This window comes from Globicephala melas, chromosome 7 (assembly GCF_963455315.2).
Source record: "Globicephala melas chromosome 7, mGloMel1.2, whole genome shotgun sequence".
Taxonomy (NCBI): Eukaryota; Metazoa; Chordata; class Mammalia; order Artiodactyla; family Delphinidae; genus Globicephala; species Globicephala melas.
The window spans coordinates 68,878,024-68,905,048 of record NC_083320.1 but is presented as its reverse complement, the minus strand read 5'-3'; the positions used below and the strand labels follow the sequence as shown (position 1 = coordinate 68,905,048).

Genomic DNA, 27,025 nt, shown 5'->3' with positions numbered 1-27,025 from the left:
GTACACGGCAATAGTCAGGCAGAAGCTAAGTGGAAAAAGTGGTGGGGCGGGAGTTCAGAAGTCTCCTTAGAGTAATGGAACACATATCAAATAGGGTTTAACCTTGGGAGAAGAGGTTTAACACTGAGTGAGAAATACTGAGAGAAGTTCTGTGACCTTAATGGACAAAGCATTGCTTACTAGAGAGACAATAGAAAGTGGCTAGAAAAGTGCACAAGACTCCAGATATCAGCCTTGGAAAAGCACTACATCTTGGAGAGGGGGAGGGATATTCAAAGGTGGAATTGTCCCTTGGAGCCTGGGAAATAAGGAAGCAGATAAACATAAGGTCCCCTTATTAATATAAGAGGGGACAGAATATTCAGAAGACAAAAATAAGCAAACAACAAAAACAGGCAGTGCCATATATTTTAAAGAACAAGTAACCCCCCTACCCACAAACCCTCCAAATTTACAAACTCCTTGCTATATATGAATGAGACTTGGAACTGAAAAATTTTTAAAGGCATGCAAACAAGACCTATTCCCTTTGCCCCCCCTCAGATTTCTTGCTAGTGATGGTCCAGGAAAGACCTTCATGAATAGCTATAAACAAGAATACTCTAATATTCATACAAAAATATCATAAAAGAAAAACAGGAAGTGGGAACATACTTTGCAGAGGAAAAGTGTGCTAAATATCTGGTTATGAAACAGGATAGATATATAACATCCCAAAATAAATTTAAAAAATTCAAACCAGTAATTAGAGATATGAAATAAGATTATAAATTAGGAACTCAAAAACATAGAATAAAAACTGGACAAATAAGAAAATGCAAAGCAAGAACTGAAAGAATACAGGTACTAAATTCAGGAAAGAAAAAGACAAAGTCATCTAAAAAATTAAGACACATTACAAGCAAATCACAAGAATAGAGGCTAGAAATGAGAGAAGCTAAGAAAATAAAATAGAATAAAGAGAGAAAAAAGGACCAGAGGAAAGTGATGGATATGAAAGACAGGCAAAGAAGGTGCAACATCCATATTATTTGAGTTCCTGAGGAAGACAAACCAAAAGAAATAAAATATTAAAAATTATAATTCAATAAAATTTCCTGAACTATAACGAATGTACGTATTGAAAGGGCCCACCATGTATCCAGGAATATTGACTTAGAACGTCAAATCCAGACATACGCAAGCAATAGTTTTGGACTTTAAAAGTCTGTCTTGGTTTGAAATAGGAGTATTAAAATCTACCATTATTAATTTATTTCTGAAATTTTCTGGGACTTGGAAAATTAACAAAATCCCTTACAAAGGGCAGACAAGTGGATTGGCATCAGATTCCTCATTAGCAACATTTGATGCAAGAAGAGTGGAACACTATCTACCAGGTTCACAGGGCAAAAAATGTGGGCCAAATATCTTATATGTACCCAGGCTGTCCTCCAAGTGTGAAGGCTATAGAAAAATAGTGTTGATTTACTCATGAACATTTACTGAAGAGGTGAACTTTATCCAAGAAGTTATGTTTGCGGAAACTTTGACAAAAAGACAAGTAGTGAGCATTGAATACATTTCACTAGAAGTTTAAGGCCAAAACAAAAGTGAAAAGTAAATTACATCCTCTGAGAAGCTAGAAGTATCACAACCAAACAAAATGGAAGGAGAAGGAAATATAAAATAAGTTCATTGAGTGCCTTGTTGGTAAAAACTGGGAGTGAAATGATATGATTTGACAAACTGAACGGTAGAAGACTAAGCATACTTAGGAGTGCAAAGACACTGATACTAGTTGAGCTGGATAATCTGAATAGTCCAGTCTCTGGAGAAAATAATTGTTAAAAAGCTACTCCACAAATAAGTACCAGGTTTAGATGATTTTACAGGGGAATTGTACTTAACTTTTAAAGTCCAGATCATCCCCAAACTCTTTAAATGGTTATGTAGAGCATAAAATAGAGAAGAAACTCCAAATTATTTTCCTAAGTAATTCTAACATTGATAATAATACCTAACGAAATTGCATATACATATTCAAAAATTAGAGAGCAATTTCCCTGATGAGGATCGATGCAAAATCCTAAATTAATTTTAGATGAAAAGAATTCAGTATTACAAGGTGAAATACATCATGTCCAAATGTGGTTCCTTTCAGGAATGTAAGAATAGTTCCATGTTAGTAACTCTATTAATAAAATTTACCATAAAAATAAGGAAACAGAATAGCACACTCATTTCTACAGATGATGAAAAGGCAATTTACAAATTTTAACACCCATTCTTAATAAATACAAGTCAATGGAAACTTCTATAAAATTATAAAACACATTCCACTCAACCACATGCCATCATTTGAATTAATGGGAATCACTGGTGGCGTTCACACAAAATTCAGGAACAATTGATGTTCACTATCAGTTTCTTTTTAATGATATGTTGGAGGTAATACCCAGCACAATTAGACAAGAGAAAACTATTAGATGTATAAGAATTGGAAAGGAAAATGTAAAGTAATCTTTATTTGATATTATAGAACATCTGAAAACCTCAGAACAATGTATAAGCCACTGCAAACTAAGAAAACTCACTAAGATAGACCATAAAATTAACATACTCAGAAAAAATCAGTAGCCTTAAAAATTATTAGAAGATAATAATTAAAGAGAAGATCCTATTTATAATAGCAGCAAGAACAAAAAATGTTAAATGTCAAGTAGCAAAGTAAACAATAAGGAAAAATTTTAAACACTCTTGAAAGACACAAAAATTAGATTTAAAAATGAAAATACATATACATATTCCTGTATAGAATGACTCAACATCATAAAAATGTTACTTTTCCTCCAATTAATTTATAAAATTAATCTGAATCCAATAAAAATACCATAGGGAATTTTTTTTTTATCCAGACAAGTTGTTTCTAATGTTCATGTGGAATATGCAACAAGAAATAACCTTAAACCCTGAAAATTAACATTAAAGAGAGTATGTCATATAAGAGGTTAACCGTATATTGAAAACAGTGTGATTCTCAATGACACAGATCAAGAGAACAGAATAGAAAGACCAGAATATACTCATGCACGTAAGAAAGTTTAGTATGTGATAAAAGTGATATCTCAAATTACTGGTGAAAGACAGACTTTCTAATAAATGATGTTAGAACAACTGGAAAACCATTGATAAAATGACAAATTAAATTTATAACTTGCACTATAAACCAAGCTAAACTTAAAATGGATTAGAGATCCTAAAACATAAGTCTAGAAAAAAATATGAGTTTATTTACAACCTTGGAATGGAGAAAGCTTTTCTAATTATGACTCAAAAATTCAGAATCGACAAAAGAAAAGGTTGATAAATTTAGCCACATTACAAAAAAATAAAGGCTTCGTGTGACAAAAATTAGGAAAAAGATAAAAGACAATTTGCTGGGGAAGCGATTTGCCATTTATTCCACAATTTAAAAGAAAAAGACAAAAAAACTGAACATGTATACAAGTAATGGACAATTGACAGAAAAAGAAATGTCCACAGTGCTCAAATATGTGAACCTCACTCATAACAAGAGAAATGTAAACTAAACTAATTGAGGTATTGCTTCTCACTTATCATGACAAAAATCGAGCAGACTGACACACTCTGTTAGCAAGGCTTTGGAGGAAAGATATAATACATTGTATTTTATACATTGTATATACAATATTATATACAATGTATATACAATACATTGTATTGTATTATATAATACATTGGTATTAGTGTAAAATGGTTCAAACGTAAGGAGAGGAGTTTGGCAGTATCTAAAAAGATTACATATTCATTTACCCTTTGACCCAGGAATACCGCTTATAGAACCTTACTCTGAAGATAATTTTGTCCAAGAATGTACATATACACATGAAAATACATATGCACAATTCATTCTGCCATTATTACAATAGTCAAAATTTGGAAACAACCTAAATGCCCATCAGTAGGGGACTGGCTAAATAAGTTTGGTATAACCAAGTCAAATGGCTTTGAAAGCAGCTGATCACTTCTGTTAGGCACTGATGGGTAATGTCAGCTATAGCTTTTTTATATACAAATTATTTTACATAAAATGCAAACATATTTTGAGAACTGAATCAAAATGAAGCATGTATTAAAATTACTACAGTAGCAGAGTATCAAGAGCATTACGTTGTCTTTTACTTACGGTTTACAGTTTTGACTGGTAATATTGTATTTAGCCTCTCTGGGGAAGCAGAATTTTCTTCATCTGTCACATATTCAAAATTAATGATGAACATCATAGCCACGCCCTCTTGGTTTTTCACTGGAATGATGTGAGTGTTACAAATGAAAGTAGAACCTAAGGAGATTAAAAGAAAATGAGTGTAAGGTCAAAAATATGCCTTCATTTTGGAGTGTCAGTAACATTAAAATTCTAACAAAGCCCTCAATGACCACTGAAATTCAATTAAAATTTGATTTTTTTATTTCATATTTTATTGCACATATATTTACGTAAAAATGCACAAATTTCCCAGAAAGATTTTACAGGCAAATTCAAGTACTACATTATGGAAAAATGGAATCAAATCTTATTTGTTTTTATACTCACCACTTTAATAATAATAAAAAAAGACATATTCTTTAACTTTATAGAAATAACTGTCAGCCTTTTCTTATATATTTTAATTCTGAATCTATATAAAATATAGCTCTATAAATAATTAAGATAACTCATTTTTTCTCATCCTGAAATAATCTCAAATTATTTCCTTTTTCTTCTTTAATTTCTTAGACATCAAATAAAAAATGACTGACTCTGTCTTAAACATGTCCTAATAATTCTTTCCTTTTCTGTGTAAAATTCACAATGCCCAAATCACAATGATTTTGTTCGGTTTGTATTCTGTTAGAAAATAAGAACAAAACTTTTGTCTATATTATTGTGTTAATTTGATCTTTTTAACCGGGAAGGTGATATTCTTTTAAAAGCACAATTATAGGGCTAATAAGATACATTTTATTAGAATCTCCTGGAAATGAAATGAACAAAGGGATGACTCAGTTTACAACTAACCACTGACATCCATCCTTGAACAGAAAACCCAAGACCCAAGATTTAGAGAAGACAGTCAAGAAGCTGACTTCTTTTAAATCAACTGACTTCTGGGGTCTGACTTCTAAAGCTGAGTATTCCCTCAGAGCAGTTTCCTCACACATGGACCCTCTGAATATTTTCTTTAGTCGTGGTGATGGAAATCTCACAGGTTAGGGATTTATTTGGGTTCAAAAAATATTGTATTTTTTAAAATGCAAAAACTTCAGGAAGAGTTCAATCATTTAGGCAATAGAGAGTATTTTGATTGCTTTCTCTCTCTATCTCTTTTTTTTTTTTCTAAACAATTAGCTGGGACCCTTTTGCATCTTGAGGAGAAGGACGGTTCAATGTAGAGGCAGGATCAGGGTGGGAGCAAGATCTGTCTGGCGTGAAACTCCGAAGGAGATGTGCAAAAGTGAGAGTGTCACTGGCAAAGCCCATTGGGTCCCCAGGAAGAATAAGATGGAATCTAGGTGATAGATAAGGTCTAACTTCTTCTTTTGTGCTTAGTCTAGCTTCACTTGCTCATAGGGTGCCTCGGGCAGCACCCTTGCACCCAGCACTTCAGACCAGAGTTCCTAGTGCAAAATGGCTGCGCCCGAAACCCCAACTCAGTGGGCCGCGTGCAGAGTTGCTGCGCCCTTGGCACTGCAATCTGGAGCCTAGAGGAGCCTTAGTTCCACCCCACTCACCAGAACTCCACCCCGCTTCCCCACAGTTGGAGCACTATAAAGCAGCCCCGCCCACAGCCTTTGGGGGCCGGGTAGGCGGGCGTGGGTGGAGGGAGAGCGTGGACTCTAGAGCAGGAGCTCACACCTCCTCTCCATGCTTTGATCAAAGAATAAACTTTCCTTTGCTTCTGAACCGCACTCAGTCTTCTTCTATTGGCTCGAATGACATTGGGCAGGAGGACCCTCGTTGAGGACCAACTCAGGAGGGTCGGTAATAAGCGGACCTCAAGAGGCTAGAGACAGGGTCATTGAGAGCTCCAACATCTACTGTGGACGCTCGTATTCCGAAATGGTGTTCCATGTATGCTCTCGCTATTAAAAACAAAGTAGGAGAAAACTCTTTCCTTTCTTCTCATCCCTGTGAACTGGCTCCTGCTGCCAGAGCTGAGAACAAAGGCTACTGCTAATATTGCTATAGATTGAGACATCACAGGTTGCAGGGCTTTTGAGGGTGGCCCTGGAGACCTAATTATTATTTATGAAATTGTTTCTATGGGTTAATGTGTTCCAATTTCCAAGGAACTGATTTACAAATACACTTTTAGAACATAGACTCTCTGTAAGTTGGGGATGCCTACGTGCTAGTTTTGATTCAGATTTTCAAATGTGGGTAAGCCTCGCCAGTTTGAAATGTAGACGACCTTATTCATAATTAATTTCATTTCTTTCTATAGATATGGCCATAGTTTTGCAGCTATTGGAAAGGACGTTTTAAGAATGATGTGCTGCACCTTCACAGTCTTCAGCTACATCTTCAATTCATTTAATAAAATAGTTAGCTAGAGCAGTTGTCAGTTTCCATGGTAACAAACAGGATGACTTTAGTAAACAGAAAATAAGCAATTTAGGGCTATTCCATTAGCACTAAAAATAGAATTGCTTCAGGCCAGGCATCACAATACAAAATGATTAAACAGAGAGTCTGAGGAGATGCTAGAAATAGCCATTATGTATTTTGCTAATGAACCAAAATATATATTGATTTTACCACTTAAAATGACATTTCCTGGATCATTTAGAATACCATTGTGAATTCACAGATTTGTTACTTCACAGTTTCAAATCTTTCAACGTTTGAGGTTTACTGCTGATTGTACAATAAAACATAAAGCACAGATTTTTGAGAGATCAATAAATAGAAGATGTAGGGATAGAGATCTAATAGGTTTGTAATAGGGCAGAGTAATTTTGCTTTCAGTAATAAGGGACAAAAATCCTGTTTTTCAATACTAAGGCTGGTACATTTACTGTCCAGTGCAAAAAATCATACAATTATAGTGCTTTATAAAAAAGTTTGGCCATATGCATTGGTTCCATAAACATACTGAGTAAGTGTAATTAATCTAGGATTACTGCCCACTATCATTGTTCCCTGCATGTTTCTATTGAGCAATATATCTCCTTTAAAGTCAACTGAAGACTCACATTTACATTTTTTTCTCTTTTAGTTTTTGGATTTAATGTCTCCATCAATCTTGCATAGACTCCTGGAAAGCAGATACTGAAAGGAGATATATGGAATTTATAAGAGGAGAAGAATCTAATACATTTTACAGTGCAAAAACAGTTTAGCTTGCATAATGCTACGAACTCCAAGTTCTGTTAAGATACTATTTTTGTAAAGTAACATTACTCTAAAAAGTCATTATTGTGTGTTCCTAAATACTTTTCTTATTGCAACAGTGGGAGCAAGAGAAATGGAAGCATAACCCAGCAAATACTAATCTAGCAATGAAGACAAAAATAGACACTTTCAATAATGTATAAATAAGAGAACTAAAAAAAAAAAAAATCTGGAAATAAAAAGTTCAGGCCTTGGTGAAATAAACCTTGTATTCAAATGAAATTAATAATGTTTTTTTAAGAAGCAGCTTATTTACAATAACATTATCCAATGATTATAAAATTATACATGCAATTATACTAATATTAGTTAGACTCAGGTTCATTTCCATGTTTTGTCTCCTGAGTGAAAACACTGTCAAAGTGGGAAAGGCTGCTTAGAAGGAACAGTGCGAATTTTAATAAAATGTTTAGAAAGTTAATTTTTAACTGTAGCCACAGAGCAAGCAAACTCGTGGTAATCTGAATAGTTACTCCTTTATTAATTAACTCCTAGGGGCATTTTTAAATAAAATACCAAGACTCTTCCTTCTGAGCTGCTTGAAAGATGTTTTATTCTACTGTTTGTACTCATAGGGTATCCTTACCCTGAAATCAGAAAATGTCTACTGAGTGCCTAATATTGGGTCAGGCACTGGTCTGAGTTCTCGGATGGTAATGAGAAGAACAGCAGTGAGAAGACAAATCAAGGTCTTGAACTTGTAAAACTTATATCCTACTGGGGGGACATAATTAATAAACACATATATCAAGTAAAAATAAGTACAATGATGAAGAAGAATGCAGAACAAGGTGGTAGATGACGACAGTGGTAAGGAAATGCTTCTCCTGCAGAATGACATGTAAGCAAAGACATTTAGGAAATGGGGAGGGGGGCTATGTAGCTCTGCCAGTGCAAAATCCTTTAGATGGAAGCATGGCTGTGAGCTCAAGGAACAGTATGGAAGCCAGCGTGGCGGTTGTGGTGTAGGACGGGCTTGGACAGTAGGTAAAGTTAAAGGGGAAGTAGGGAGCCATACCTTGTAGATTGTGGGGAAAGGATAAAGGGTAGGAGGTTGAAGCTGGCTTCCCATTGCCTCTGACCTGAAGCTGGTTGGGAACTGTAATTTTAGAAGTGAGACCGTTTGCATAACAGAAAGTAACCAGAAGGCTTTATTATCTGGGAATGACCTAATAAGGGAAGGATCTGCCAAACATCATCCAAAGTAAGTGGGGAGTTACTCTGGGGAATAAAGTTTAATGGGACGATGAAAAATAGAAGTTAGCTGCATTTTGTTCATAGTCTGAGCTTTGCACTGTTCAGTAGAACTCATATGGGTGTAAAGCTCTTAGAACAGTACCTGACATGGAGCAAAACTTAACAATGTGAGCTATTACTTTTGCCTCTTGTTGGAGGGTCTCCAGAGGGGCAAGTTAACTCTCAAGTCTATGTAATTTCCTCCAAGCTTTTACCATTCTTGGAACCACAAGCTACACTGTTTGCTTGTATTTCTGGGCACCAAGTGGAGATTCTTCTTCTCTGAGCTGATAGGTTTAGTGAATGTCTCAGAGTTTTAAATTCCTTTATTTCTAGTAGATTGCGGGGGGGGGGGGCGGGGGCGGGGGGCAGGGGGGTGCTCTTTGAAGATTAAAAAAATATCATTGGAGACCTGTCCTAGAAGAAAAACTAAACATAGCAACCTTGGGATACAAAGGCCTTATCAAAGAGGCAGCATTGTTTTTTAAATTGAAGAGCCTATTAGAAAAGCAAAAAAGGACTGTTATACCTCTTAGAAGGAGAAAGCTACCCAGTCACGAATGACTTAAGATATAGCCAAGTGAAGACACAAGAGAGAAACAAGACAAATTTGTACTTGACTTTTCAGTATGTAATGTTTCCTTTTATTTCATTTTTTTAGAACCTCTTCCATCTTCTCTCCAAGCCTCCAAGATGAAATATTATGCCTATCAATGAGGTACATCATTAGATATATTAATTTCTCATAGAATATTGATGACATAATGGATTACCACTTTCTGGATACTTTTTTTAAGGGGAGTAGTGAAAAACAACAATCATCACAAGGTGAGCTCTAATGTGGCCTCTATATGGAAGAAATATTTTGGTTGTGTGGATAAGACCTTTCAAATATCCCTCAGTTCACACCATATAAGTCATTGCTTGCTGATATCAATATCACTTTTGGACAATTTACGACCTAAAGAATGGGAGAGGACCATCATGGAATCCTGGAACAAGATTCACCCCCGATGTGACTATACTCGGGAGGTAAGGCCTACAAAGAGGTAATTAAGGCTAAATGAGGACATAAGGGTGGGGCCCTAATCTAATAGGGCTAGCATTCTTATAAGAAGAAGAAAAGATATCAGGAGTCTGCACACACAGAAGAAAGGCCATGTGAGGACCCAGTGAGAAGGCAGCCATCTGCAAGCCAAGAAGAGAGTTCCTACCAGAAACTAATGCTGCTAGCACCTTGACCTTGGACTTTGTGCCTCCAGACTATGAGAAAATAATTTTCTGTTATTTAAGCCACTCAGTCTGTGGTGCTTTGTTATGGCAGCCTGATCTGACTAAGATGCCCTGAGGTGGAGCTTGTCAGGGCAGGCAGCCAGTGTTGCTAAAACAGATTAAGCTGAGAGGAAAGTGGTAAGAGATCCAGGTCTGAGAGATAACAGAGCAGGGGAGTGGGGTGGGAGTGGATGGTGGCTGAGGAAGCAGCGCTTTGTGGACATTGCAATGACTTGGGCTAACCATGTGAAGCCGTTGGGTGGATTGAGAAAGGGAAGTGGTAGGCTCTGGCTGCTGGAAAGACATGGACACATGAAACATTTTTTGTTAGTTTGTCAAGTAATTTGGTTTACATAGACTAACTGTATACTAGAGCACAGAGTGTGAACTGGGAAGTGATGGACAAGGCTTGAGCCATAGAAGGTCATGTCCTGACGGCCTTCTATGTTCTTGAAATTCACCTTTTGGTCTTGGGGATGCAGTGATTGTTTCAAGTATGAGAGTATCTTCAGAGGAAGTATTTTAGTGTACAGACTGAGGACATGGCTCTTTCAGGTCCTAGTGATGTGTTAGAGAAGTAATTTCAAAAGGTAGAGGAGCTATTTGAAGAGACAGAAGGCACATTTAGAAAGACTATTAATAACTCATACAATATCATATCAACAAGAATAAATGGAATAGGTAATTCCAATGAGCCCATATAGTCTGTTTGGACTTGTGGACTGGGTCAAACTTGACTGCTTGTGGGAGGCAAGTCTTCTAAGATTCGCCCATTCTCTTACTTTACCAGTCACCTGCTTAAACCTAAAGGAGTCTAGTGAGAGCACGAGAGGAGGAACTATGTGAGCTAACAAAAACACTTTATACAAAAAACATTATTAACAAAAGAACTGAGCTGCGCCTCTGACGATGCATTAGGTCTAAAGAAACAAGCTTAACGTAATAGTCACCAACATACACAGATTTAACGTAACAATCACCAACATGATTAAGTTGAACAACTGTGAACGTATTGTGGGACTCGAGGGACATTGTTCCAGCTAATGATTAAGAACTCTCCAGACAATAGGGGCTTCTTAGACAATGGGTGAATTTCCAGGATGTCCGGCCCCCTTCCGAGAAGGAGGGAGATAACAAAATGTAAAAAAGGTGTCTGTCAAAGACCAATCAGACAGCTGGGGAGAAGGAGGGAGATAACAAAATGTAAAAAAGGTGTCTGTCAAAGACCAATCAGGCAGCTGGGGACAAGTTCCCTCTCTGGTCCGAGCCTAAGCCGGGACCAATCAGCAGGAGAACACAACCAAATCTATAATTTACATACGGGGAAGTGGGAACCTATAAAACTGACATATTCGCGCCCAAAAGGGTTCCTTCTTCGACCTCCTGCGTGAGGACCAAGGAACCCCGGTGCACCGGCCTTCAATAAACCTCTTGCGTTTTGCATCGACTTCCGACTCTTGTTGTTTCCTGGGCGAGTCGAAACTCCTAGGAGACCGCGCAGGTCTAACATTTGGGGGCTCGTCCGGGATTCCACTCGCCCCGGACCACAAGAACATCGGGAGTTGGAGGTACCAGGTAAGCTCGAGCTTGATTGTCTGTTTGTCCCTTGTTCTTTGTGGGCCATTATCGGAGGAAAGCCGTAAGAATCGGCTTATTATGGAATCTGTATCGGACCTCTGGCTAGGCAGACGTGCTAATAGCCGGCATCCATGAGCCCTAGGGGACGCCCTGGTGGCTCATCTGGAAGGAGAGGCAAAGTCTGTCTCCCCTTCACTCGGTTTCGGCAGTTCCCTTGGTGATAACTGCCATCTGAAGAAGTTTCGGTTTTGAAGCGAGCTCGCGGTGGCCCATACGTATATGTGTTTCGTGGAGTTTTAACTGTTTCTGTATTGTGGTCTATTCTTCTTCTCTGACGGACGACAATGGGACAAACTATGACGACTTCTCTTTCCCTTACTCTAAGCTATTGGACCGAAGTTCAGGCCAGAGCCCATAATTTTTCGGTAGAGGTAAAGAAAGGAAAGTGGCAGACTTTGTGTGCCTCTGAATGGCCAACATTTCAGATAGGATGGCCCCCCGAAGGATCCTTTTTATTAGACAAGATTAAGCTGCTGAAGTCTAAGATATTTAATATAGATCCCCACGGACATCCAGACCAAGTACCATATGTCTTGGTCTGGGAAGATTTAATTCTCTCCCCACCTCCGTGGGTCCGGCCCTTTGTTTCCTCAACAGGTACGTCCGCGCATACATCAGCAGCGTCGGAGATATTAGCCTTAAAGAAAAACCCCAACACGGATAAGCTACCCGACGCCCCGGATCTACCGAAGGCGATTTATCCTGACCCGCAGTCCGATTTGCTTCTTTTGGATTCCCCACCCCCTTATCCTCCGGCCCCGAATCCTCTACCACCTAGAGGACCCCCAGCTCCACTGCCCTCGGCACCAAGGGAACCATCCATGATGGAAGAAGAAAGGGGTCCCTCAGTGGGCACTAGGAGCCGGAGGGCTATCTCCCCGGACTCCACTGCCCTACCTCTTAGAGAATATGGCCCCCCCGATGGCCAAGGGAATAGACCTCTCCAATATTGGCCCTTTTCCTCTGCAGATCTTTATAATTGGAAAATGCATAACCCAACTTTTTCCGAAAATCCACAGGCCCTTACCGCTTTAATAGAATCTCTTGTTTTCTCCCACCAGCCCACATGGGATGATTGTCAGCAGCTGCTCCAGACTCTCCTAACGACTGAGGAGAGGCAACGGGTTCTTTTAGAAGTCAGAAAAAATGTATTAGGCGCCAATGGGCAACCTACCCAGCTGCCTAACGAGATTGATACTGGTTTCCCACTCGTCAGGCCAAACTGGGATTTCAATGCCCCGGAAGGTAGGGAGCGCCTGAAAATGTATCGCCAGGCTCTGGTGGCGGGTCTCCATGGAGCGGCCAGACGGCCCACTAATTTGGCTAAGGTAAGGGAAGTAACTCAGGGGCCCCAGGAATCGCCAGCTGTGTTCCTGGAACGTTTAATGGAAGCCTTTAGACGCTTTACCCCTTATGATCCAACTTCGGAGGGACATAGGGCTACTATAGCAATGGCTTTCATAGATCAAGCGGCCCCTGATATTAAGAAGAAATTACAGAGGCTAGATGGCTTGCAGGGATTTTCGCTTCAGGAGTTAGTAAAAGAGGCAGATAAAGTATATAACAAAAGAGAAACAGAGGAAGAGAAGGAAGAAAGAAAGCAGAAAGAGCAGGAAGCCCATGAAATAAGATGGGATAAGAGACAGGAGAGGAATTTAAGTAAGATACTGGCCACTGTGGTTAGAGGGAGAAATATAGGGGATAGAAATAGGCAGGAAGGGCGAACGGCAGACAGAAGGCGGCCATTAGACAAGGACCAATGTGCCTACTGTAAAGAAAAAGGACATTGGGCGAGAGAATGCCCTAAGAAAAAGAATGGAGGAAGGCCAACCAAAAACAAAATCTTAACATTGAAAGAAGAAGACTAGGAAAGTCAGGGCTCGAACCCTCTCCCCGAGCCCCGGGTAACTCTTAAAGTGGAGGGGGAACCTGTTCAATTTTTGGTAGATACCGGAGCCCAGCACTCCGTCCTTCTCCACTCAAAAGGTCCTATCTCAGCTAAAAGGTCATGGGTACAAGGAGCCACTGGGAATAAACAATATTCATGGACCACACGAAGGACAGTAGATCTTGGGATTGGACGAGTAACCCATTCATTTTTGATTATTCCGGAATGCCCCTATCCTTTGCTGGGAAGAGATTTACTCTCCAAAGTAGGGGCTCAAATCCACTTTCAGCCAGAAGGTCCCACCATAACTGATAATAAGGGAAGGTTACTTCAAATATTGACTATGAAATTAGAAGATGAATATAAATTATACGAGCAGCCTTCATCCTCACGAGTTAATGTTACTGATTGGGTAACTCGGTTCCCTCAAGCCTGGGCAGAAACTGCCGGAATGGGGATGGCCAAAAATCGGTCCCCGGTGCTAGTGGAACTCAAGGCAACTGCCACCCCAATAACGGTCCGTCAATACCCCATGAGTAGAGAAGCCAAAGACGGTATCTGTCCCCATATACAGAGGCTACTAGACTTGGGCATCTTAATAAGATGTCAATCAGCATGGAACACCCCTCTCCTGCCGGTAAAGAAACCAGGAACAAATGATTATCGGCCGGTGCAGGATCTACGAGAGGTAAACAAACGGGTGGCAGACCTCCACCCCACAGTTCCAAACCCTTACAACCTCCTGAGCACTCTTCCACCTCAACATACGTGGTATACTGTTTTGGACCTTAAAGATGCTTTTTTCTGTTTAAGACTCTCTCCCCTGAGCCAACCCTACTTTGCCTTCGAATGGAAAGATCCAACATCGGGAATGTCTGGTCAGCTGACATGGACACGGCTACCTCAGGGATTTAAGAACTCCCCGACCATCTTTGATGAAGCCCTCCATCAGGATTTGGCATTATATAGAGAATCAAATCCCCAGGTAACATTACTCCAATACGTTGATGATATTTTATTAGCTGCTGAGACCCAAGAAGATTGTATCAAGGGTACTGAAAAACTGTTAACGGAACTTGGAACCCTGGGATATAGAGCCTCAGCCAAGAAAGCACAAATATGCCAACAACAGGTCAGTTACCTGGGGTATCTATTAAAAGGGGGGCAAAGATGGCTCACGGAGAGCAGAAAGGATACGGTGGCCCAAATTCCGGCTCCCAAAAACGCCAGGCAGGTTAGAGAATTTTTGGGGACAGCCGGATTCTGTAGACTATGGATTCCAGGGTTTGCTGAGCTGGCAGCCCCATTGTACCCCCTAACCAAAAACAGCACTCTTTTCGTTTGGGGCGATAAGGAACAACGGGCTTTTGACCAAATCAAACGAGCTTTACTTTCAGCTCCAGCCCTAGGACTGCCAGATGTAACCAAACCTTTTCGTTTATATGTGGCCGAAAATAAGGGCACTGCAAAAGGAGTATTGACTCAGAAATTGGGTCCCTGGAATCGCCCAGTTGCTTATTTGTCAAAAAAATTGGACCCTGTGGCATCAGGATGGCCCACCTGTTTAAAGATAATCGCTGCAGTGGCCGTTCTAGTCAAAGATGCTGACAAACTAACTTTAGGACAAAATCTAACGATAACAGCTCCTCATGCCCTGGAAAATGTAGTCCGTCAACCACCGGATAGGTGGCTAACTAATGCCAGGATGACCCATTACCAAACCCTGTTGCTAAACTCAGATCGCATCAAGTTTGCTCCAGCCACAGGACTCAATCCAGCCACCTTGCTACCTGATCCTGACTTGGAAGGCTCCACCATCATACATGATTGTCAGGAAGTACTAGCCGCAGCACACGGCAGTAGGCCAGATCTGATGGACCTGCCCCTCCCTGATGCTGATTTCACCTGGTTCACGGATGGGAGCAATTTCCTGGAGGAAGGTAAGCGTCGAACTGGGGCAGCCGTGGTAGACGGAAAACAAGTCATATGGGCAGCGGCGCTACCACAAGGGACCTCAGCCCAACAAGCTGAATTAATTGCCCTGACGAGGGCATTAGAGATGGCAGAGAATAAAAAAGTAAACATCTACACAGACAGTAGATATGCGTTTGCTACCGCTCATATCCACGGTGCCATTTACCAACAGAGAGGGCTACTAACTTCAGGTGGCAAAGAAATTAAAAACAAAGACGAAATCGTGGCTTTGTTGACTGCACTCATGCTTCCTACTAAAGTCAGTATCATCCACTGCCCTGGACATCAAAAAGGAAATACCCCAATAATTAGGGGAAATAATATGGCTGACCAAGTGGCCCGAGAAATAGCATCGGGAGAAGTCATTTTAGGACTGTCAGATAAAGTTCCTGAAAAACCAGGCTGCGATGAAGAAATCATCCCGGCCACAACAAAAGGAACTTTGTCCCCTCAGCAAGCAGAATCCATGTTTCAACAGATGCACAGATGGACACATTTGGGGACTAAAAAGATGGTAGCCTTGTTACAAAAAGCCGGGTACGAAACCCCTGGAATGACAAAATTAGCTGAACAAATTGTGCAGGAATGCGTCCCATGTCAACAGGTAAATGCTCACAAAGGGAAACTTGAAACTGGAAAGAGACTCAGGGGGGACCGCCCAGGAACTTACTGGGAAGTGAACTTTACCGAAGTGCGTCCTGGAAGGTACGGTAATAAATACCTTTCAGTTTTTGTAGACACTTTTTCAGGATGGATAGAGGCTCTCCCAACAAAGAAAGAAACAGCTGCTGTAGTAGCCAAGAAGATTTTAGAAGAAATTTTTCCTCGATTTGGAGCATCAAAGGTAATAGGGTCTGATAATGGTCCAGCCTTCGTCGCCCAGGTAAGTCAGGATGTGGCCAGATATTTGGGGACTGATTGGAAATTACATTGTGCCTATAGACCCCAAAGTTTAGGTCAGGTAGAAAGAATGAATAGGACTCTAAAAGAGACCCTAACTAAATTGTCCTTGGAGACTGGCGGTACCGATTGGACGGTGCTCCTTCCTTTGGCCCTATTCCGGGTTAGAAATACACCTTCCCGATACCATCTTACTCCTTTTGAAATATTATATGGTGCCCCGCCTCCCCTCCTCACTTTAGGAAAAGAAATAAAACCTGATTGTCAAAATAACACTGACTTATATGCTAGGCTACTGGGACTCCAATTGGTCCAGAAAGAAATATGGTCCCAACTCGCCAAGGCCTACCAACCGGGAACACCGGGAGAAACTCATCCTTTCCAAGTCGGAGACTCCGTATACGTCCGTCGGCATCGAACCCAGACGTTGGAACCTCGATGGAAAGGACCATACACCGTCCTCCTCACCACCCCAATGGCCATAAAAGTGGACGGCATCGCTGCCTGGATCCATGCTTCACATGTGAAGGCTGCACCAGCGACGGCATCATCAGGATGGCGGGCCCAAAGAACCGACAACCCGCTCAAACTCAAGCTTCTACGAACCTAAGACTTATAATTTTGGTTTTACTGCCTTTACTGACTGTAAGTGATTTTAGCCCTCACCTCCCCCAACGTTTAACTTGGCAGGTAATTTCTCAGACTGGAGATGTAACCTGGTCCATTAGTCATACTGCACCCCCCTGGACCTGGTGGCCAGATCTTTTTCCTGATGTTTGTAAATTGGCTATAGGAGCACCTTATTGGGATACAGAAGATTCTCATGATATGAACACTGCCCCTTCCAAAGTTTCGGAAACTGATTGGTTTGGGCCGGGTTGCAAAAATGCAGGCAAAAGAATGATGCTTGGTATCCTCACTTTCTACGTATGCCCCGGGTTCCACCGCCCTTGATCTCTGAATTATAAATGTGGTGGAACTGAAAACTTTTATTGCAAAAGCTGGGGATGTGAAACTACCGGGGATACTAATTGGAAACCCACCTCAACTTGGGATTTTATTACTGTAACGGCTAATTATTCTCATAATGAGGATACCGGACACCGGAGTAAATGTTCAGGATGGTGTCATCCCCTTAAAATTTCCTTTAGTAATCCCGGAAAAAGAGATAAAAAATGGATAAATGGTCATTCTTGGGGCGTTAGATTTTACATGAGGGGATATGATTTAGGAATATTAATGACCCTTAAGCTAAAGATTGAGACTCCTGCTCCTATATCAATAGGCCCAAATCCCATACTTGGCCCCCCTTTGCTTCCCCCGGCCCCTTCAACTACGTCAACAAAGAATGAGACTAATGAAACCTCTGGATCCAAAGAACCCACAGTTAAGCCTGGGACTCCTCAGGATAGGATGCTTTCTTTGGTGCAGGCAGCCTTTACGGTTCTCAATGCTACAAACCCAGAGGCTACAAAATCATGTTGGCTTTGCTATGCTGCCCCTCCCCCTTATTATGATGCTATAGGATATAGCTCCAACTATACTAATTCTACCTCCTCAGACCAATGTCGATGGAAGCAAGAAGGGAACAGTAAATTAACCCTGTCCTCTGTTTTTGGAAATGGTACTTGTATAGGAACACCTCCCCAGTCCCATAGACACCTTTGTCATGATTTTAGCCTCCCTTCAGGCTCAGGATATCTTGTACCTCCTCAAGATGGATGGTGGACATGTAACACGGGGCTCACCCCTTGTGTCTCTTTAGAGGTTCTTAATACTTCAGCTGACTTTTGTGTGTTAGTGCAATTAGTCCCTAGACTTATCTACCATTCAGACTCATCCTTTTTAGATGAATATGTAGGAAAAACAAAAAACAAAAGAGAACCTGTAACCCTCACATTGGCTGTCCTTCTAGGACTAGGAATATCTGCCGGGATAGGAACAGGAACCACAGCCCTCATACAACAACCCCAGTATTATGCAAGTTTAAGACAGGCTGTAGACATCGACCTTCGAGCATTAGAAAGTTCCATAACTCAACTAAAGGAATCACTCACCTCACTTTCAGAAATAGTGTTGCAGCCTAGATTTGCTGTTTCTTAAGGAAGGGGGATTATGCGCCGCTCTAAAAGAAGAATGTTGCTTTTATATTGATCATTCAGGAACCATTACCAAAACCATGGATAAACTAAGGGAACGCTTAGATAAAAGGCAAAGGGAGAGAACGAAAAAGGATGGTTTCAATCATGGTTTGATAAGTCCCCCTGGTTTACCACCTTAATCTCTACTCTGTTGGGACCTCTTATTGTTTTATTGTTGATTTTAACTTTTGGACCATGTGTTCTAAATCACTTGATAGCATTTATTAGAGAACGTATCAGTACTGTACAAGTTCTAATGTTAAGACAACAGTACCAAAGTTTACGAACAGAAGGTTGAGATTCCATGATTGGAATCAATAGTCACAAGAAAAAGGGGGGAATGTGGGACTCGAGGGACATTGTTCCAGCTAATGATTAAGAACTCTCCAGACAATAGGGGCTTCTTAGACAATGGGTGAATTTCCAGGATGTCCGGCCCCCTTCCGAGAAGGAGGGAGATAACAAAATGTAAAAAAGGTGTCTGTCAAAGACCAATCAGACAGCTGGGGAGAAGGAGGGCGATAACAAAATGTAAAAAAGGTGTCTGTCAAAGACCAATCAGGCAGCTGGGGACAAGTTCCCTCTCTGGTCCGAGCCTAAGCCGGGACCAATCAGCAGGAGAACACAACCAAATCTATAATTTACATACGGGGAAGTGGGAACCTATAAAACTGACATATTCGCGCCCAAAAGGGTTCCTTCTTCGACCTCCTGCGTGAGGACCAAGGAACCCCGGTGCACCGGCCTTCAATAAACCTCTTGCGTTTTGCATCGACTTCCGACTCTTGTTGTTTCCTGGGCGAGTCGAAACTCCTAGGAGACCGCGCAGGTCTAACAGTATTTAGATAGTTTAGGTATCTGATGGAGTAACATGGGACTAGAAGTACCCTTTCCAAATTTCCAGGAGAGATTATATATATGCCTTTTATTTGCAAAATGAAGAACTAGCCTAATTTACACAAGCCTGGTTGTCACGCTCATACCCTTTGCGGTAGTGTTAGCACTGAAATGTCAACAGCATGAATTATTTATTTTTAATTACGTCTTATTTAAAACAATTTTAAACATTCAGAAAGTGCTGAGGCAGTGCCAGTGAGTAGTAAATTCCTTGGATATGTAGCTCTGTGTAGTCCCTGGAATTGGACAGACATGGCTCTGCTATTATTTGCTGAATGACCTTGGGCAGGTTACTTAATCTCCCCAAGACTTAGATTCCTCATCTGAAAAGTGAGGAAAGGAAGAGAGAGTACCCCACTTCACAGTACTGTTGGGAAGGTGAAATTAGGCAATACATTGAAAGTACTTAGCATGGAGTCTGGTATGTAGAAAGTAAGCAATAAACAAGTTTTATTGTTATTAAATGGAGTAGGAAAACCACTTTCTCAACCATTGAAATGGTGGTTCAATTTCCTTCAAAGGTTTGATGATGAAATTGAGTCATTCAGCTCTTAAGGAACTTCAGAGATAAATCCATCAGCTTAATCCCCTTGTCTTCAGAGGAGAAAGTACATCAAACAGCAATTTGAACAGAATGAGAGCTTAGTAGATGGAAGATTCTTTTATCTTCTAGTGTCTTAAAATGTGTCTCCTTAACTTTGTAGTGACGAGGCCCTTAGTTTGATTCCCATATTTTTCCTGTCCCTGTGGACTGTCCTATTGTCTGTAAAAAGTATACTATATACCAGGTAACTTTTGTGATAACAGAACTCTGTCTCTTTTGGCAAGCTCCATAGTGCAAAGAATTTGGTATGTAGTAGAAATGTATGAAGCAATCTTTATTTCTGGATTTGCTCGAGAAGTACCATGATCAGTAATGAAAGCACATTTTAGAAAGAAAGGTAATAATAATAGCGAACGTCTATTGGGTGCCAGCCACTGTTCTAATGGCTTTATGTGCCTTAATACATTTGCACCTTCACAAAAGCTTGATGATGGTACCATTATCATTCCTATTTGCAGATGAAAAGTAAGCCATGCACAGTCTCTCCTTGCCCTTGATTTTGGGGCATTTCTTCCCCTTTCCATGACTGGGTAGAATACTTGGTTCCAATTCCTTCTTTATGCCAAGACCCTGAGTTCCATGATTTTTAAATCAGGTAAGTTCTAAGAGGTTTTTATCTTTTATAAGCAATGGCCTGAGAACTAAAATTCTTTCCACTTCTTTCTCTCAGTCTTGCACTGTCCTCCTGGCTTAGGCAGAATTCCCTTCTGCTACTTGGGAGGCAGGAAGGCATCATCTATCTGTCCAGGCTTGCCCAGCCCCACATTCTATTTGAATCCATCCAGTCATACATTGCCGCATGACCACTTTCCATCTCTCCTTCTTTTTATCAGCTCTGGGCTTTCTGAGAATAAAGGTGCTCCACTCTGCTCCCTCAGTCCCTGTATACTATCTTTACTACTACTATTAACAACTATATAATTAAATCATGGCTACTATTTTCTGAATGTCTTCTATGTGCCACATGTTTCTCATGAGAAAACTTTATCTCAAAGAAGTTTCTCAAGTAAGTAGTAGAACCAGGCTTTGAACTCAGACTTTTACAGTTTTCGCTCTTTCTCTTACATCAGTGTTTCCCAAACAGTGAGATGTTAATCGATGCTACCGGAAAGGGCTTTCTGTTAATGATCCAGTTTGGGAAATGTTCTCCTCTAGAAGATGCTCAACGCACATCATTGTATTAGAGGTTTTGAGAAGTTCTGTAAAAACAAGTATATATTTACTTTGTTTAATGCAGCACTTCCCAAATCAACTTGACTGTGAAATACTATTTTAGAGAAATTTGCAATAACATCCAGCTCCTTGGAATGCCATTGGAAAACAGTGAATTGGGTTAGCTCCCTCCCTGCTTTAAAGACATCCTGCTGAGAGGGAGGGAAATAAATATCATAGGTCACCTAGATGCTTAAGTGACAGGGAACAAGGGGCTGAAGCAGGAGGGGAAAGAGAATGGCAAAGGCCAGTGTTACCTATGCAATACATTTTGTGTGGTGTTGGTCCTGATCTATGCTCTCAGAAATCCAACTAAAATAGCATTGGCATATTTGATCACATATTTTGCAGCAATGGTTTTCCCATAAGCTAGAAGGTTACCACTAAATGAAATATGATAGAGCACTTCACAGACTAGGTCTAGTTCATACCATTTGACAGAGATCAGGTGTTAAAGCACAGAAGCCTTCATTCAATATCCATTACTATTCTGCATCAGATATTGCATGAGAAAACTCTGACATCTGCAAGGAAATATTTTCAATCTGTTTTCTCAGGAAGTCTTTCCTCTTCATTTTCAAAATGTGAACATATGTGAACTTACAATTATTTGTTGACTCTCACTCCTTTCCACTGACGCTTCCTCTGTTAACATTAATGTTCAGGTGTTAGGTTCTTATCATACTTGTAAACTTGATGTTTGAAAAAAGCAAGTTTAATTGTCTTTCTAAACTTGATAAACCACTGAGAAATTATTTGGGAATTGAAATAAGGAAGAAAAACTCTTACACCTTGTCTGATTCATAAATTAGACTGTCTCTGTAGATGTACTATTATGATTACCCACTTCCTAGCCCTGGTTCCCATTTAATTTTTGAGATTTTTGGATTGAATTAGTGTATTGGGACATATAAGTGTTAGAACAAGCTGAGGCTGATTTACAGGCAAACCAAGTCTACGTTTGTAATCAGGAACTTTTGGGGCATGTTTATGACAATTTTTTAATGCTTTGTGGGTTTTACACCAAGTAAATGTTTGTTATTTGGTTCAAAATTTTTTTCATAAGACATACTCATGTTACCAAGCCTCTGATATACCTCAAGCAAGTCCATCCCACCCAACTGCCATTTACCCAGTAAAACTGCATTAACACTGAACCAACTGGACTGACTCAACATAAGAGCAAATCTGCACTTCACCCTGGTATGTACACACTACTGTCAAGGTCAAACACAAGTAGAATCCTGAGGCCAGGCACCGCCACGCGGATGTCGTTGCTGATGAAGGCCGTGCACGGCCATATGCCTGGTGTGCTGTGTGCACGGTGTATTCTTGGTTGTTGGTTTGCTCTCACTGTGTTTGCACAGAACTTGATGGGGTTAAAATTAGGCTCTGTAGGCCTGTCTGGGACAAAAGTGATAGAAGCAGAAAAAGGTGAAATTGAAGGTGTTTCTCTAGGTAACTTAACCCTCCTCTCTTTTCACAAAATTTCCTATCCCATTTGACCATTATAACTTAGGCTTTTCGTTTTTATTTTTTAAATGCCTAGGCTATTTTTACAAAATAGCAGAAGGAGCAGAAAGGATGTCCTGTCCTGGAAACTAGTGAAAGCAGGGCTTTTTCTCCCATTCGCAGCGTTAGTGGGGAACTGCTGGGCTTTGACACCAGGCTTTGGGGCATGTGGCTACTACAGATGTTCTCTATTCCCGAAGGCTGCCAGAGGCATGGACCTCCCGCAGACGCCTTATGGAGGGATTGCTTTGCAGTGGTTCATCTTGCCCTGCATATATTTTTCCAGAAACGGTTGCACAGCTACACAGAGAGATGTTCTATTTAAAATTCACCCAGACCACACTTCTTGTTGCTTTTGCGTTTTACCCATACCAGGATTCACGACCAAGCCTAGTGCCTTTTCAAGGTAGCAGAGTAGTGACTGCCGTGGTCCAGCTACACACTGAGACCATAGAGAAAGATGTAGGGTGGGATGATCTGATTGATGCACACAGCAACATGTTAATCTGAGGGGCAAGATGTACTTTCTGTATCCACGAGAGAATGTACAGTGTAATGGTTAAGCATAGAGCCTCTGCATCAGAATGTCAGGGGCTAATTCCTGGATCTGCCACTTGGCAGTGTTTGATATTAGAATAAGTGACTTCAATGCTCTGAGACTCAGTTTTTTCCTATCTGTAATATCAGGATGATGATGTTACCCATTTCACGGAGTTATTGTGAGGATGAAATGAACCAATATCTGCAAAAGTTTAAAACCTTGCCTTGTATATTGAAAGAAGTGTCTCATCATAAAGAGATGATCAAAGCATAATTTTGAGTTCTGTAGCCAATCATATCTTTAAGTTGAGGAGAGGGGACAAAATGTGCTTGTAATATACCCATTTCCCTTGTGAGCATCTAACTGCCTATGCACACTCCGTATTTCCAGTCCTATTGGCCTCTAACTTTATAATTCCCTCCCCAGACCTTGCCTCTGATGTGCCCTTAGCCCTAAACTTCTCCTGTCCTATCTTTTATGAAAATTTACCAGTCCATATATTTAACCAAAGGTCTTCCCTAAGCACTTGCTGACAGAGATACCTGGGGCTTAATTTTCAGATAAATCTCAGCTGTAGTATTTGAGATTTTTTGCAGATAAACCCTCTGCTCTTTGATTTTACCCATGACTAGAAATAGGCTGGACATGTGCATTGGGAGGAGGCTGAGGTCTGTGAAAGCCAACCACATGCTCCTGCCTTGTACCTCCAATGGGTTTTATTATTTTTTTTAATTAATGAAAATATGTAATATTAATAGTTATTATTTACTGGTGCAGTTGGCTGACATTTTCCCCTAGTCTCCTCACTTTATGGAAGAGTTAGAAAAGAACATTTTTAAAACCAGAGGACAAAAGGGGTTAATGTTACTTTAAAATTACATTCTCTCTATATATAAATATATATTAAAATACCAAGTTTTTTCTCTGGATGCAAAGATGTTCATTCTTTTAAAAATGTCTAAAAAAAAAGGAAAAACATCCCCTTTCCTCCCCTCAACTTTTGTGCTCCAGAAAATCTTCTATTCCATAAGTCTGATCGTAAAAACTTCAAGTATTAAAGTAATTTGTACATGTAGAGAGAAAAATGACTTTTTCAAAATATACAGGGGCAGCTGTCAAATTGATGTATTATATATTGTGGTTCTGTTTCTTGAAAGAATTTTTTCGTTATTTTTACATCTAACAAAGGAAAAAATTAAAAAGAGGGTAAGAAACGATTCCAGTGGGATGATTTTAACATGCAAAATGCCCCTGGGGTTTCTTCTTTGCTTGCTTTCTTCCTCCTTACCTGCCCACCCACCCCCTCCAACACACACACACACACACACACACACACACACACACACACACACACACTCTTTCTGTAAAACTTGAAAATAGAAAGCAAAACCCTCAACGTGTAAATCATGGGATTAAAGTTGATTACTTACAAATATGAACTTTGGATCACTGTATAGACTGTTAAGTTTGATTTCTTACTACCTATTGTTAAATAAACTGAGACAGGAAAAAAAAAAAAAAGCCAGGGTTAATTCCATCAGCTGAAGGTTAAGCCTTTAGCTTCTCTAAATGGGAACTTCCATCTGAATGTCAATGACTCTTTCTTTTTGCCTGATGACTTTGAAGCTGATTAGTGATTCTGTATGTCAACATGTTACCTCTCTTAGTTAATCTAAACCCACTTGATAGGAACTTCCTGGAGATAAAGTCCTATATCAGAGAAGTTTCTCTAAAGATGGGAATTTCAGGCAGTATGGTGAGCCAATGGTAGAGATGTTTTGATGGCAATGGAGACTTTTATCACCCCTCAAATGGTAAAGAAGAACTGAAAAAAATATTAGATAGAACACACTGGTGAGATTTCAGTAGACATTATAAAACCACTAGCAAGGTTGATCTATCATGTATTACATTTGAGAAGAAAGAGATTCAGAGTTTTAAGATGAAAAGACTATTTCTTAGGTTCCTTTCCTTTACTGTCATTGTAAATTTCTAGGGACAAAGAAAACAGACAATATTATTACAATTAATGCTAACAAGAACAGGAAACGAATCAACATTGAGTCATCTAGTAACATCACTGGAAAGCACAGTAAGAAGGCCCTATTCCAAAATTTTGATTGACCAGAAGAGATTGGATTGATGCCATTAATGTTCTTTAAAATGCTGCTCCTTCTAAGAACTGCACCTGAGAAGCAATCATGTATTTCAAAGTGTCTTCGTGTGGACTTTATGGAAAGCTTCCCAGAGAAGTGACAAGTTGCATCTTAATTAAGAATGCGTTAAGTATTTCCAAGCTCATCTCAGAAGCCATGGTGATAGGGAATGCTTGACAAAATGTATGAATGGTATTTGAGAGCCCAGTTGGAGGGAGAAAAATTGAACAATGGCATATGCTGCTCCAAAGCCACATCCTCTCTAACAAGGCATTGAGATTGGGGTATAAGCATTGTTGGTGTTTCTGCTGGATTTCTTCAGTTTCCCTTCCAGGCTCACTCTGCATCCTTCTTTTCCTGCTCAGAATGAAGAGAAGATGCTGAAAGGACTCTGTTATCCTCTGAATTCCAGTTGGGTTTTAGCCAGTGGGGATTTCCGGTAGGAAATCGAAGGAAGGGAGGAAAGTGATGGAGTATTTTTTCCTTACACTCTAGTCCTACTGGGTTGCAGAGAGTTGGATGCATCCATCACTAAATTTCAGTTTCTGGCAGCCCTCGTATAGCCTCAGGGTTCCGGTAATTATCACTCCCTCTGCCTGCCTTTTCGAATGGCTCTTCACTGTTACTCAGCCTGGAACACTGCACCATTCCTTATTGTGCTTTTATATGTTATTCTTTTATTAACTCTCTTCAAATTACTCGATTTGAGCATTCAAAAAATCTTTGAATATTGATTCATCCAAGATAAAAATACTACAAAACAAGGGAAGTAAGTGGAAACTTGGTAAGCAGACATTCCATATTTAAGGAATAAAGATGTAGCAAAATACTGGGACAATGAGAATAAATCGTACATGTTAAACAAGACAAAGAGAACCCCAAAAATTAAGCCAGATAGTAGTAATAAGGCAGCACATTTGTCCCCATATAAATTGGCAGAAATCGTAACCATGAGAAAATGTGGGTGTCAGGTATTTGGATATGATAAATGACTTTGAGATAAAATTCCTTTAGAATTTCAAGGAAGCTGAAATGTAATAGGTTTAGCTCTGAGCAGTGGTCAGAAGAGTGGTAATTATTAAGTGGTAATAGCATGATCAAATTCAACATTTTAATAAAAGTGAGGGGAACCAAAAATATCCATTGGAAGGAGGGTGCCTAATGATAGAAAACAAAGAAACAGCCAAACTGACAGAATATTTAAAACATTTTTAAAAAACTACTCATTAATATCCCAGGGGAAACCTTTAAGTCATTTAAAAGCACCACAATGTATTTCGAAGAAAGTAACTTGACCAGAAGTCCTGCATGATTAAGTGATAAAACTACACACCTGAATGAAGAAAAAAAAAAAAAATTAAGACTTTTTTCCCGAAGTGAAGAAATTATGAAAAAAGAATCAAGGAACCTAGTAAGAGTCAAATGTCAAGTGTAAAAAATTAAGCAAAAACTAATTTGAGGGACACTTGCAAATAATTTCTAAGTGGTTAATTAAGTTAACTAAGTTATTGGATGATTAAAAAAAACAAAGGCAATGAACTGGGGAACAAATTTGATCCCTGTAGAAAAGGAAACTCAGCTAAGAATTCTATTAGACGTGGAGTAGTTCTAGAACC

General features: G+C 39.9%; 1 protein-coding gene across 8 annotated transcripts in view; it reads right to left on the bottom strand.

Annotated features, from left to right (window-relative positions):
* KCNH7 (potassium voltage-gated channel subfamily H member 7) overlaps window positions 1-27,025 on the bottom strand; it is a 460,792-nt gene that overhangs the window by 142,889 nt on the left and 290,878 nt on the right. For all 8 annotated transcript variants that reach the window (XM_060302349.1, XM_060302355.1, XM_060302352.1 and 5 more), the window contains exon 3: window positions 4,190-4,345. In XM_060302349.1, coding sequence (XP_060158332.1) covers window positions 4,190-4,345 — 156 coding nt within the window. The remainder of the gene's footprint in view (window positions 1-4,189; window positions 4,346-27,025) is intronic.